The sequence below is a fragment of the Scleropages formosus genome, chromosome 7 (assembly GCF_900964775.1).
Source record: "Scleropages formosus chromosome 7, fSclFor1.1, whole genome shotgun sequence".
Classification (NCBI taxonomy): domain Eukaryota; kingdom Metazoa; phylum Chordata; class Actinopteri; order Osteoglossiformes; family Osteoglossidae; genus Scleropages; species Scleropages formosus.
Genome location: NC_041812.1, coordinates 14245880 through 14260961, shown reverse-complemented (window position 1 = coordinate 14260961; position 15082 = coordinate 14245880). Strand labels below are relative to the sequence as shown.

The 15082-nt window shown below is 44.7% G+C and overlaps 2 protein-coding genes across 2 annotated transcripts; both read right to left on the bottom strand.

The window, feature by feature from the left end:
• Window positions 1-3304: 3304 nt before the first annotated feature.
• On the bottom strand, window positions 3305-5388 carry LOC114910969 (beta-1,3-galactosyl-O-glycosyl-glycoprotein beta-1,6-N-acetylglucosaminyltransferase 3-like). Its single transcript, XM_029253675.1, has one exon. The coding sequence runs from the start codon at window positions 5265-5267 to the stop codon at window positions 3981-3983; it is 1287 nt and encodes a 428-aa protein (XP_029109508.1). The 5' UTR covers window positions 5268-5388; the 3' UTR covers window positions 3305-3980.
• A 5792-nt stretch (window positions 5389-11180) lies between these two features.
• Window positions 11181-13618, bottom strand: LOC108926031 (beta-1,3-galactosyl-O-glycosyl-glycoprotein beta-1,6-N-acetylglucosaminyltransferase 3-like). Its single transcript, XM_018738496.2, has one exon. It carries the CDS (start codon window positions 13616-13618, stop codon window positions 12332-12334), a length of 1287 nt encoding a protein of 428 aa, XP_018594012.2. The 3' UTR covers window positions 11181-12331.
• Window positions 13619-15082: the final 1464 nt, after the last annotated feature.

Genomic DNA, 15082 nt, shown 5'->3' with positions numbered 1-15082 from the left:
AACTCCCATGAACCCTCCAACACCCTAGTGAGGGTATAGAGCTGGTCCAGTGTTCCACGGCCAGAGCGAAAACCGCATTGCTCCTCCTGGATCCGAGGTTCGACTATCGGTCGGATTCTCCTCTCCAGTACTCGGGCATAGACTTTCCCAGGGAGGCTAAGAAGTGTGATCCCCCTATAGTTGGAACACAATCTCCGGTCCCCCTTCTTAAAAAGAGGGACCACCACCCTGGTCTGCCAGTCCAGAGGCACCGTCCCCGAACTCCACGCGATGCTGCAGAGGCGTGTCAGCCAAGACAGCCCCACAACATCCAGAGACTTGAGAAACTCGGGGAGGATCTCATCCACCCCTGGAGCCTTGCCACCGAGGAGTTTTTTGACTACCTCAGCAACTTCAGCCAGGGTAATGGACGAGTCCCCCTCCGAGTCCCCGGCCTCAGCTTCCTCTACGGAAGGCGTGTCGGAGGGATTGAGGAGATCCTCAAAGTACTCCTTCCACCGCCTGAGGACATCCTCATTTGAGGTCAGCAGCGCACTACTTCCACTGTAAACAGTGTTGGCCAAACACTGTTTCCCCCTTCTGAGTCGCCGGACGGTTTGCCAGAATCTCTTTGAGGCCGACCGAAAGTCTTCCTCCATGGCCTCACCGAACTCCTCCCAGGCCCGAGTTTTTGCCGCGGCAACTGCCAGAGCCGCGCTCCGTCTGGCCCGCCAGTACCCGTCAGCTGCTTCAGGAGTCCTATGAGCCAGCCAGGCCCGATAGAATTCCTTCTTCAGCTTGACGGCATCCCTTACCTCCGGTGTCCACCACCGTGTTCAGGGATTGCCGCTGCGACGGGCACCGGAGACTTTATGGCCGCAACTCCGAACCGCCGCCCCGACAATGGAGGCGCGGAACATAGTCCATTCGGACTCAATGTCCCCAGTCTCCCTCGGGACCTGGTTGAAGCTCTGTCGGAGGTGGGAGTTGAAGACCTCTCTGACAGGGGCCTCCGCCAAACGTTCCCAACAGACCCTCACTATGCGTTTGGGCCTACCAGGTCTATCCAGCTTTTTCCCCTGCCATCGAATCCAACTCCCCACCAGGTGGTGATCAGTTGACAGCTCAGCCCCTCTCTTCACCCGAGTGTCCAAGACATATGGCCGAAGATCAGAAGAAACGACTACAAAGTCGATCATCGACCTCCGACCTAGGGTGTCCTGGTGCCAAGTGCACTGATGGACACCTTTATGCATGAACATGGTGTTCGTTATGGACAAACCGTGACTAGCACAGAAATCCAATAACAACTCACCGCTCGGGTTCATATCAGGGAGGCCGTTCCTCCCAATCACGCCCCTCCAGGTGTCACTGTCGCTGCCCACGTGGGCGTTAAAGTCCCCCAGTAGAACGACAGAGTCCCCAGTGGGATCGCTTTCCAGCACGCCCCCCAAGGACTCTAAAAAGGCCGGGTACTCTACACTGCTGCTAGGCGCATAAGCACAAACGACTGTGAGAGACCGTTCCCTGACCCGAAGGCGTAGGGAGACGACCCTCTCATTCACCGGGGTAGACTCCAACACATGGCGGCTGAGCTGGGGGGCTATTAATAAGCCCACACCAGCCCGCCGCCTCTCACCCTGGGCAATGCCAGAATAGTGGAGAGTCCACCCTTGGTCGAGAAGAGTGGTTCCAGAACCCAAGCTGTGAGTGGAAGTGAGCCCAACTGTATCTAGACGGTATCTCTCAACCTCCAGCACTAGCTCAGGCTCCTTCCCCGCCAGTGAGGTGACATTCCAAGTCCCAAAAACCAGAGTTGGCGTCCGAGGTTTGGGTCGACCGGGCACTCGGCCCCGACCACCGCCCAAATCACAACGCACCGGCCCCTTATGTCCTCTCCGGCAGGTGGTGAGCCCACCGAAGAGTGGCTGCACGTCTTGGCTTCGGGCTAAGCCCGGCCAGGCCCCGTGGGCATAGACCTGGCCACCAGGCGCTTGCATGCGAGCCCCCCCCCCAGGCCTGGCTCCAGGGTGGGGCCCCGGTGACCCCATACCGGGCAGGGTGAACAAGATCCTTGATTTAATAGTCATAAGGGGATTTTTGAACCGCGCTTTGTCTCATCTGTCACCCAGGACCTGTTTGCCTTGGGAGACCCTACCAGGGGCATATAGCCCCAGGCAACATAGCTCCTGAGATCATTCAGGCACTCAAACCCCTCCACCTCTAGTGTTATCAGCCCACACACCTTATTCACCAAGGTGACTTACACTGCATCACTCATCCATACATCACTGAAACACATATCACTCACACACTATGGGTGAACCTGAACAGCAAGTCTTTGGACTGTGGGAGGAAACTGGAGCACCCAGAGAAAACCCATGCAGACACAGGGAGAACATACACACTCCACACAGACTGAAGGGGGATTGAACCTACATTCTCACATCACCCAGGCATTATGAGACAGCAGTGCTACTCACTATGCTGATATATAGAATGGCCATTAATATATATATATATACACACACACACACACACACACACACACACACACACACACACACACACACACACACACACACACTTTCTGAACCGCTTGTCCTATACGGGGTCACGGGGAACCGGAGCCTAACCCGGCAACTCAGGGGCGTAAGGCTGGAGGGGGAGGGGACACACCCAGGATGGGACGCCAGTCCGTCGCAAGGCACCCCAAGCAGGACTCGAACCCCAGACCCACCGGAGAGCAGGACCCGGTCCAACCCACTGCGCCACCACGCCTCCCTTTCGTTCATTAATACACACACACACACATTTTCAGAACCGCTTGTCCCATATGGGGTCACGGGGAACCGGAGCCTACCCGGTAACACAGGGCGTAAGGCCGGAGGGGGAGGGGACACACCCAGGACGGGATGCCAGTCCATCGCAAGGCACCCCAAGCAGGACTCGAACCCCAGACCCACCGGAGAGCAGGACCCGGTCCAACCCACTGCGCCACCACGCCTCCCTTTCGTTCATTAATATTCATTCATTAATTCATTCATTCATTATAATATTAATTCATTCATTCATTATAATATTAATTCATTCATTCATTAATATACATTCATCCATACATTCATTTCATCAATACATTTATATTTTACACATAAATTACATATTATACATTTTTCAAAGATAGATCATTTCAATAAAACACAATGGGTAGACAAAAAGATCATTAATATATTTAATTAATATATTTAATGAGCTTTTTGTCTACCCATTGTGTTTTATTGAAATGATATATCTGAAAAATGATGGTTTGAAATCATCCATACCATTTGTGGAAATTTTCCTTTATTTCATTTTATGGGATGATCTTTCTTCTTATGTGATTATGTTGGTGAATTACAAATTTATGCTTTACATGTCTAGTCTGTCCAGGGTATTTGATGATCTCGCTGGAGAGGTTGGAGACTCTTTTTGTCTAAAGCATGGTTTGTTGTACTTGGCCAGTTGCCAGAGCAATCACAACTAGGATAAACATTTCGAAAATGAATAGATTGCCAAACAGTAAAAACAGGTACAAGGCCGTTTTAGTTGTCAAACATGTGCATAAACCAGTATTAGAGCAAGTGAATCACAAAAATCACACCTTTAACCATGTGTTGTAACACCTTTTCATTCCCTCCCATTTTTCTCTTACATTCAACACCATTGTGTTATATACAAACCTACAGTATATATATATATATAATATAAATGTTGGCACACAAACCACTCCAAGTATGATTCAAGCATATGATATTCATAACTTTTAGAATAAACAATTTTTTGTAATGTATAAAAATACAGGAACATAATTTCCAGAAAGACTTTCCAAAAAGATCTACAGAGTTTCCAAAGACAAAACTCAAAATACATATTTTAAAAATAACTAAGAATACAGAGATGCATTCATACTCACACATAAACATTCAAAGATGTCCTTAATGTGTGTTTGCACCCAGTGGTATTTAACCAATTTTTCCATGGATTGCTTTGTAACGAAGATATGTTTCTAGGCATCTGATGGCAACGTCATCAACCTGAAGATCAAACTTATTTGCGAAAAGGTGGTGCTGACGAATCATCCAGTGCAAGTCCCCGGCGCCAAAGATACAAACAGCTCTCTGGTGAACTCCAGTACACGGGGGATACGGGGCTCCCCTCCTCACATCCCCTTCCAGATAACTCCACTTCACCAGTCGAGCCAATGCATTCATATCTGACTGTTGGAATTTGCTGTTAGGCGGATAGGATCCAGGCATCGCTGGCATCCGAAACAGGGTAGCCCAGATGAATTCATCAGGACTATAGGTGTCCTTTGCCCATTCAAGCAAATTCAAGACCTCCTTGCTTTCAAAAATATGTCTCACAAATTCCCGTGTCACCACAAAGTAAGCATTGCCTGAGAACATGGGTGTGCTGATTGGTGGGGGACTCTTCTTAATGCTGGTCCTTGCCACAGTGTTTGTGATATTGTAGTGGTATCGCCAACGGTCTTTTTTGTGCTCAGATGTCTCCTCAGATTCCATGCTGTTTTTCCCATTGAGCAACCTGAGATTTTGGACTATTTCGGCATTTGTTTTGATAGGAAAGTCGGTTCCACAGGTGTTCAGCAGGTACTTCCACTGAACGGGAGATTTCAGCAAGTCCTCCATGCAGTTTAGGTCAGCCTGTACCCTTGACCAGGATGCGTACACCACATTTTCCAGTCTGCTTGCCACAAACACATTGGGAAAGCAGGACACAATGGCCCTCACAGCATTCTTGAAGTCCTCAGATGATTTTTGATCCGCATGAACACAGTACACATTGTGTGGCACATAAACAGCACGCAGCAGCCTCTCGAACATTTCAATTTTCTCGTGGATCACCATGGAATAAGCAATGGGAAAGTGTTTCTCCTCCTCACTCAAAGTGACGGTGAGAAATCCTCTGTTTTTCACATAAGCAGAACAGTCTTGTGTCAGGTTCAGGTAAAACGCCTCAGTCAAGAAAGTATCCCTTTTCTTCGCTGCCAAAAGTTGGATCAGATCAGTCTCTTCCACACCTGCCGTATCTCCTCGAAATATAGCAGAACAAGCAAGTAGATCTCTTCTGTTGGTATCCAGCAAATGGTCTAGTCTTAAAGGCTGCTCATTTTCATGGCATGAATTTTGAGAATGGTTCCACAGAAAAACTGCAAACAGGAATATTGCCAGTATTACCTGGATGTTTATACATAAACTGCGCGACCAAATGATCTTAAAGTGTGCCATTTTCTATAAGATATCCGTATCTGGCGCGGAAGAAATTTCTCTCTCCCCGGCGAACCGATCAACCACAGGAATCCTTCTGCCACTTAACACAAAATGTTCGCACATCAGGCAACAGCCAAGACAGAACATTCCTGTTTTTTTCAATTCGTCCTTGTTTCCAGGTAAGGCAAGAACATCTTGCTGTCATAACATGTTGGAAAACAAGCAGGACCACATTCTGACCTTTATCAGGTCATTTTTGCCAAGTGGTTGTTACAGTCTATTTCACAGTGATTTTCCATTTCATAGCGCAGTGGACAGCCTTAATACACATCACAAAGAAATATTACCAGTTACTATGCTAAACAATTTCTATGACTAATAAATTTGAACACTTCACTCCCCCCCCTTTGAGCATGAAATGCTCTCAGAAAATCATCATCCTTCTTGTCCCAGTTACTCAACAGGGACTCCACGTCATCCTCTACCCTGGTGTTTACAGGCATGATTGATGGAGCAATTCATGTACTCATAGGTTTCATGCACATTATACAGCATAACAGTAAAAGAAAAACACATCCGAGAGAAAGAATAGGTAGGAATAACTTCAAAAGGTCTTTTCCCCTTTCCCCTGTCTCCCAGCTGACCAGTCCCAAAAACATTTCCACACCATCCTTCAATGAGATGTCTTTTAAATCTAGTCGTGCCTTAGTTTCCACTTCCAGCACCTCCAGGCAACTGTGCCCTTCGCCATCTTTTGCAGTAGGCAGCAGTGGAGTGGGGTTTAGTGTTGAACACCTCTCTAAAGACACATGTGCAAGGGCTAATAGAACATTCCGGTAATAAACCACTCATGCCGGAGTGAGCTGAGTGGTTCGTGCCTAAGTGAGAATCATGTGTTCTGCGTGGGGCACCTTGACCACCACCTCATGCATCTCCACCAAGTCTGCACAGGACAACACTGCCTCTACTGTAGATGTCACAGCTCTCAAATGCGCAGGGAATGTGGATGTGACCACATCCAACCGTTTGGAATAGCATGCAACAGGACGCTGTTGTCCCCCATGGCTCAGGGTCAATACAGCAGACATGAACCCTTACTTTTCGTCCATGAACACCACAAACGGTTTGGTGTAATCTGGAATTCCCAGCACAGGGGCAGCTGGTAGGGCCCGCTTCAAGTCATTCAGAGCAGCTTCTCCTTCACCTGTCCACGTCAGTCCATCTGTCAAGGAAAGGCTTTATTATCATGCATCATATTAAGAAGCGGTTGAGCTCTTTGTGCGTAGTCCTGGATCCATGGGCGTCAATATCCAATCGTGCACAGGACAGACAGCATCTGTGATTTGGTTATGGGTTTTGGTATATCCAATATTGATTGTATTCGTTTGGTCCCTAAAGAACGACCCGATGGGGTCTGGACATATCCTAGATAATCCACCCGTTGTTAAACCAATTGCAAGTTTTTCCTGGAAGCTTTGCAGCCATTTTCAGATAAATAGACTAGGAGCGCTCAAGTATCTGTTTCACAGGCTAGCTTGGTTTCTGAACACAAAAGAAGATCATTAGCATACTGCACCAATACACTTTCACAGGGTGCGACAAACCTGACAACTCTTGAACATACATGATGGGCGCTTTGGTGTACCCTTGCAGTATCACTGTCCATGTCCAGCACTTCCCCTTGAAAGTAAAAGCAAACTAGTATCATGAGTCCGGGTGCACTGGAATTGAGAAAAGGCATTTGCTAGATCTACAACAGATAACCAATTAACATTATGAGGAGTGGAGGACAGAATAGTAGCAAGGTTTGGAACAATGGGTGTCCGTGGGCATATTCCATCATTCAGCCACCTTAGGTCCTGCACAAACCTCCAGGACTCATCTGCCTTTCTAACTGGTAGAATGGGCAAATTTACAGGAGAATAATCTATCTCCCTTACAGCCTCCCTTTTTACTACGTCTTTGTGCACCAGCGCAATACCTTCTTCTGCTTCTTTTGACAAGGGATATCATGCCCTGTGCCGTCGGAAACTGGACTTTGGATGTACTGCTAGTAGAGCTGCGGTCTTTATTTTCCCGTAGTCATTTTTCCCTTGCAACCATACGACATCTGGGATATCTTTCAACCATCCAGGCTCACCTTCACAGCATTCCCTAAGCCTTCCCCAGCTTCCTCGAATCCCATTACTGTCCTGCTTACTCTGGCTTCAGTCTGAACCTTATACTTCTGGACTTCCCCATCCTGTGAAACCCATCTATTCTCTTCCACCCAAATCCAATCTTTCCTTTCACACCACAATTGGACCCATGGCCCTAAGTCCTTCCACTCTACATTTCCTGTCTTTCCCAAGGAGACATGTGGAACTGAATCCCCCTTGTACCACCTACTTTGGGCTGGAGTCAGGACAACAGATGTTGCAGCACGGTCCTTTGCTGTGAAGAGATCAGACACAATGATTGTCTTTTCCTCCAATTTGTTTGCCATAAACTCTCATTGTTCTTGTTGATCCTCTGCAGTTTCCTCGGCAAAGAAGTGTGCCGTGCAGTGCAACCGTGTGGGTGTGGTGTCTGACTGGGAGGAACTTTACTTCGCAACAGTGTGTCATCGTCCAGCAACCAAGCAGTGTAATGCGACAGCATCTGTCATGAGAACAGTCCCAACACTGGGAATGTAACATCTGTGCCTTCCTTGGTTATGGAGACAGTCACCCCCAGCTTTGCAAGCAGGTCCCGACCCAGTAGATTCACCGGGGAGTGTCCACTGAGAAGAAAAAAGTGGTTAGTTACCACAATGTTTTTTGTCATTCTCACCAGCAGCGGATCAGTTTCTTTGAGGTTCTGGGTAATCCCCGATGCTCCCATGATCTGAATCTGGTTTCCATTTGTGGGGACCCCTGGCATCTCCTGCATCCTAGTGGTGGATCTCATCAGCCCCATGCCTACCAGGAAGGAAATAAGCTGTATCATCGGGTCTGATGTGGGACACCAGTTTATGGTGACAAACTGGCTCGTTTCTTCGTCGTCCGTTTCCACCTCATCTTAGGCGTCCTGGTCAAATGCTGTCACTCCCCTTGGCGGGGGTGCTGGCCAGGAGTGGTTCTGAGCTGTCTGCTGCCTGCTGAGAGATCCTCTTCTCCAGTGGCCCACCTTACTATATAGTAAATTTATGGTCATACACATCAAGCCATACATGTTTAAAGGTAAAAGAGAAATCAAAAGAAAAGCAGGTTCCTACTGAGTTAAGACAATCTGACCAACACTTCTGTGTGTGGCTACAGAACCAGAAGAGGTGAAGAGCTGTTTCTGGTGGAACTTCACAACATGAGAACCTGGTTCCAATGTCTTTCTTCAGTCTCCAAAAAAAGTGTTTACTTGGTAAAAGTCTGAATTAATCTCTAGGAAACCTTTCTCAATATATTTGTGAAAAAAACCTCAGAAGTAGAGCCCATGCCTTTTTGGAGGGGATACAGTATTATTAACAAATCTATTCCAGCGTGTGACCATATATGGGACTGTAACAATATCTCCTTGGAATAAAGCCTTACTGCTTTGTTATTTTCATGAAGACTGGGTGAGATGCATATGTGCCCCACAGTAGAGGTGCAAAGATCCATATCTAGAGTGATGGAGTTTGCAGAACGTTGTTGGCTTCTCGACATCATGATAACCCTCAAATCCCTTCTTATAAAGGGGTTCGTAAATGGACGGTGATGTCAGGACATGACTATCCCTTGGGGTGATGTCACATGTTCACTGAGGTGACATGGCAACACTGAAGTTTTATCAAACTCTAAACAAAACTAGTTTGTGTTTTAGAGATGCTGAAATTTGAATATAGATACCCTTACCAGAGGCTGCTATTTGAAAAGTATTTGCTTTTAGTTATGTGTGGAACTGAAAGATTAAGGTTTGTTTTGATACATAGAATGGCCATTAGCGGTAGAGTTTAATGAGCTTTTTGTCTACCCATTGTGTTTTATTGAAATGATGTATCTTTGAAAAATGATGGTTTGAAATCATTCATACTATTTGTGCAAATTTGACTTTATTTCATTTCATGGCATGAGCTTTCTTCTTATGTGATTTTGTTGGTGAATTACAAATGTCACATGTGTATACAAGGGGATATGGTGGCTCAGCGTGCGTAGCTGGATCCTGCACTCTAGTGGGTCTGGACTTCAAGTCCTGCTTGGGGTGTCTTGTGACGGACTGGCGTCCCATCTTGGATGTGTCCTCTCCCGCTGCACCCTGTGCTGCTGGGTTAGGGTCCAGCTTGCTGCAACCCCGCTTGGGACAAGCGGCTTCAGCCAGCGTGTGTGTTCGTGCAGAGGAAAGACTGATATGTTTTTATGGATGACAGTTTTTCTGCTGAATTAAATAACTTTATTCATTAAACCCTACTGTGTATGTCCATTGAGGTAGACTGCAGAATCTTTGCAGGGAATAACCTGTCCAGGGTCTATAGTGGGGGGGGGGCATGGTGGCACAGCAGGTTTGGCCTGTGCCTGCTCTCTGGTGGGTCTGGGGTTCAAGTCCCGTTTGGGGTGCCTTGCGACGGACTGGCATCCCATCCTGGGTGTGTCCCCTCCTCCTCCAGCCTTGCGCCCTCTGTTGCCGGGTTAGGCTCCAGCTCACCATAACCCTGCTCGGGACAAGCAGTTTCAGTCAGTGTGTGTGTGTCTATAGTATGGAGGATATCATATCTAATAGAGGATGAAGCCCATCAGCTCAGATATAGAGGCTCTCTTGAGGGCATCTAGATTTCTGTGGATTGTGAGAGGTGAGTTGAGTGATCACACATCTCAAGCTTCCATGGGAAATTTATGCTTTGTATGTCTGGTCTGTCCAGGGTATTTGATGATCTCGCTGGAGAGGTTGGAGACTATTTTTGTCCTACTTGGCTAATTGCCAGAGCAACCATAACTAGGATAAGCATCTTGAAAATGGACGGATCGTCAAACTGTCACACGGAACCGAGGACGCCGGGATGGCTGGACCCAAGTGCAGGATCGTTCATCAGGAATCAAGGGGTCAGGCGAATTCTCGTTGTCGGGGACAGGCGAAGGGTCGGTCAATTGGCGGTCAGAGTGAGAGCTAGGATCCAAGGACATTGTCTGGGGACGAAGCGAAAGGTCAGCTGATCGGCGGTTGGAGTGTGAGCTAGGATCCAAGGATGTGGTCAGGGGACAAAGCGAATGGTCGGAAGCAGGAAGCAGGACAGTTGTCTCAGACAAGATTCCACGAGTGTACGGGAGCTGAGGAAGGTCTTTTAAGAGTGAGTGTTCAGTCAGGTGCTTGATTGGTGTCAGGTGCTGTTGACTGTGGTGCGGACGTGGACGTGACACAAACAGCAAAAAAAGGTACAAGGCCTTTTTAATTGTCAACAAATGTGCATAAACCAGTATTACAGCCAGTGAGTCACAAAAAACATACCGGCGTGAACCATGTGTTGTAACACCTTTTCATTCCCTCCTATTTTTCGCTTACATTCTCCACCATTGTGCTATATATGAACATTAATGGTCCACTATATTAGGAGCAGCTTGCTTTGCTATTCATGACTTGTTATGGTGAGGGCACTGGGGAGATTTCCCTGTGAAGCAGGGCTCTTGTGTGCCATGGTTGTGCCTTCTTCTTGCTAAATTTCACTAGGTGGAGCAATGTGACTATTGTACTCCATTGTTTTGTTACATAACCATTTCCAAAACAAAGTAAAATAATTATAAGTTCATTTTTAAGAGGAAACATGTACATTTGGCATTTGTTTAATAGGTTTTATCATGTTAAATAAATTTAATATTTATCTTTGTATACTTCCAACAATTAAATCCTGTTTTGTGATTATTTAAGGGTTTCTTCTCATTGTTAATAACTTTTAGTTTTACTCATTTACTTGTGATATGATATATGTATTGCAAAGTTCATGTCCTGCTATTTTTACCAATAAATGTCCTGATTCTTGGTCCTGGAGAAATCTAGTGGTGTGTGTTTCAATCCAATTAGTTACTGTCACACTGTCTACAACCACTTATCCCGTGCGAGGTCAAGGCGAGCTGGAGCCTAACCCGGCAACACAGGGCGCCCTGTGTTGCAATTAGCTACTGACTCGACAAACTTATTTGCAAAACAAAATTGCACATAAAGCTGCAAAAGTGTTGTACAGATTAAACAAGTTATTTTCATTAATATCTGAAGAAAGAGTATAAAAAATGTGGTCTTAAAAGACATTTATAATTGTCCTAAGTTAGGTATAATTACAAAAACATAATTTGGAAATTAATAAATACCTTTGGAGACATCAGTAGGTGTGGCACAACACAACCAGTGGACAAACTCCCTGTCTTTACAAATGCGACTACATACATTTACATATATAATTTATAATGTAATTTACATTTGCATTTGAATTTTTTATATATCATTAGAATAATTAATATATTTGATCTAAAAATGTTGGAACAGAAACCAGCATATAGGGGTTGTGCTTCAGGTACAGTATTAATAATTTAGTTGTAAAATAATACAAATTGTGAAGAGGATTGCTGTTTTTCTTTGTTTTGTGGGTCTTGCACCAACAACAGGTTGTCAGAGCAACCACAACTAGGATAAGCATCTCGGAAATGAACAGATTGCCAAACAGTAAAAACAGGTACAAGGCCGTTTTAGTTGTCAAAAATGTGCATAAACCAGTATTAGAGCAAGTGAATCACAAAAATCACACCTTTATCCATGTGTTGTAACACCTTTTCATTCCCTCCCATTTTTCTCTTACATTCAACACCATTGTGTTATATACAAACCTACAGTATATATATATATATAATATATATGTTGGCACACAAACCACTCCAAGTATGATTCAAGCATATGATATTCATAACTTTTAGAATAAACAATTTTTTGTAATGTATAAAAATACAGGAACATAATTTCCAGAAAGACTTTCCAAAAAGATCTACAGAGTTTCCAAAGACAAAACTCAAAATACATATTTTAAAAATAACTAAGAATACAGAGATGCATTCATACTCACACATAAACATTCAAAGATGTCCTTAATGTGTGTTTGCACCCAGTGGTATTTAACCAATTTTTCCATGGATTGCTTTGTAACGAAGATATGTTTCTAGGCATCTGATGGCAACGTCATCAACCTGAGGATCAAACTTATTTGCGAAAAGGTGGTGCTGACGAATCATCCAGTGCAAGTCCCCGGCGCCAAAGATACAAACAGCTCTCTGGTGAACTCCAGTACACGGGGGATACGGGGCTCCCCTCCTCACATCCCCTTCCAGATAACTCCACTTCACCAGTCGAGCCAATGCATTCATATCTGACTGTTGGAATTTGCTGTTAGGCGGATAGGATCCAGGCATCGCTGGCATCCGAAACAGGGTAGCCCAGATGAATTCATCAGGACTATAGGTGTCCTTTGCCCATTCAAGCAAATTCAAGACCTCCTTGCTTTCAAAAATATGTCTCACAAATTCCCGTGTCACCACAAAGTAAGCATTGCCTGAGAACATGGGTGTGCTGATTGGTGGGGGACTCTTCTTAATGCTGGTCCTTGCCACAGTGTTTGTGATATTGTAGTGGTATCGCCAACGGTCTTTTTTGTGCTCAGATGTCTCCTCAGATTCCATGCTGTTTTTCCCATTGAGCAACCTGAGATTTTGGACTATTTCGGCATTTGTTTTGATAGGAAAGTCGGTTCCACAGGTGTTCAGCAGGTACTTCCACTGAACGGGAGATTTCAGCAAGTCCTCCATGCAGTTTAGGTCAGCCTGTACCCTTGACCAGGATGCGTACACCACATTTTCCAGTCTGCTTGCCACAAACACATTGGGAAAGCAGGACACAATGGCCCTCACAGCATTCTTGAAGTCCTCAGATGATTTTTGATCCACATGAACACAGTACACATTGTGTGGCACATAAACAGCACGCAGCAGCCTCTCGAACATTTCAATTTTCTCGTGGATCACCATGGAATAAGCAATGGGAAAGTGTTTCTCCTCCTCACTCAAAGTGACAGTGAGAAATCCTCTGTTTTTCACATAAGCAGAACAGTCTTGTGTCAGGTTCAGGTAAAACGCCTCAGTCAAGAAAGTATCCCTTTTCTTCGCTGCCAAAAGTTGGATCAGATCAGTCTCTTCCACACCTGCCGTATCTCCTCGAAATATAGCAGAACAAGCAAGTAGATCTCTTCTGTTGGTATCCAGCAAATGGTCTAGTCTTAAAGGCTGCTCATTTTCATGGCATGAATTTTGAGAATGGTTCCACAGAAAAACTGCAAACAGGAATATTGCCAGTATTACCTGGATGTTTATACATAAATTGCGCGACCAAATGATCTTAAAGTGTGCCATTTTCTACAGAATATCAGTAGCTGGTCAGTATGTTTTCAGTTTTATTTAAATTCCATAAATACTGCTGAGTACAACTATCACACTGAAGCTTACTTCAGCCCAGAATTTCTTTTAAATGAGGAAAAACCAACACCTAGCACTGCCCATGTTTGCACAACGATAGCTCATTTCTTCGGAATATAAATAAAGCACTTTAAATAAGTACCAAGAACTATCACTGTAAGAATTTCTGTTCTTCTATTTGCAGTTTTATGCAAAAGTTTGGGCAGCCCTGATCAAATTACATATTTAGTTAATTTTTCAAGTGAAAAGAAGTAAAAACTGCTGCAGGAAACAGTTTGTTAAAAACAACATATCTGCAAATATTATTGCACAGTTACTTTTTTATTTCATGAACTTTCAAACACAGAACAAAGATAATAGTAATTGTGGCATATGCAAAAGTTTGGACACCCTTCCACTTCTCCGGTAAAAGAGTTTTTTTTACAGGGTTGCTGACCCTAATAATCTCATTAGACTTTACTAGCCAGTTGGCACCTATTGACAACAAATAATGTAATAAACTATAATAATTACAATTAATTAATATATTAATTCATAATTAATAACTTCCCAGACACTCCAAACTTTGGGCTGTCACGGAACAACCATGGGCTCCTCTGAGTAACTGACTGAGGATCAGAAAATTATGCTAACTGATGCTTACAAAGCAAAGGAAGGCTATACAAAGATTGCAAAATGCTTCCAGCTTGCAATTTTCACTGAATGGAATGTCATCAAAGAATGGGAATTAAGGGAAACTGTGGAAGTGAAGGCAAGATCTGGAAGAAAACTTTGAGAGGACTGCTGGCCAGAAAGGCAATGGCAAATCCTCATATGACTGTAAAAGACCTGCAGGAAAGTTTGGCTGAAACAGAAGTGGCGGTGCACTGTTCTACGTGCAGCGTTGCTTGCATATCCATGATCTGCATACTTCTTTCATCATCAGAAGGAAGCCTTATCTGCGACCTTATCGGGAAAAAAATCAACATATGAGGTGTGCAAAACAGCATCGAGACAAGCCAGAGGCCCTTTGGAAACAAGTGCTGTGGACTGATGAAGTAAAAACTGGACTATCTGGACACAATCAACAAAGGTTTGTTTGGAGAAAAGAAAGAGCAGCATTTGATTATGAAAACACTTTGCCAACTGTTAAATATGGGAGTGGATCCATTATGTTTTGGAGTTGTCTATAAACTTCATGAAATTAAACTAATGTTGCATTAACAACTGCATTTTTTTTTCCTGTTTTAGTTTCCTGCAGCAGTCGTTTATTACTTTTCACTTACAAAATTAACTATGTAATTTGGCCAGGGCTGCCCAAACTGTTGCATAAAACCGTACAAATTCTCTGTGTATCAAACAGTGCCTAACCAAAATCTGGACATTGACAACTTTAGTACCTTGGTTGTGATGGATTTTGAT

Coding starts and splice junctions, on each gene's coding strand:
- LOC114910969 (XM_029253675.1), bottom strand. CDS start 5,267: ATGGCACACTTTAAGATCATTTGGTCGCGCAGTTTATGTATAAACATC.
- LOC108926031 (XM_018738496.2), bottom strand. CDS start 13,618: ATGGCACACTTTAAGATCATTTGGTCGCGCAATTTATGTATAAACATC.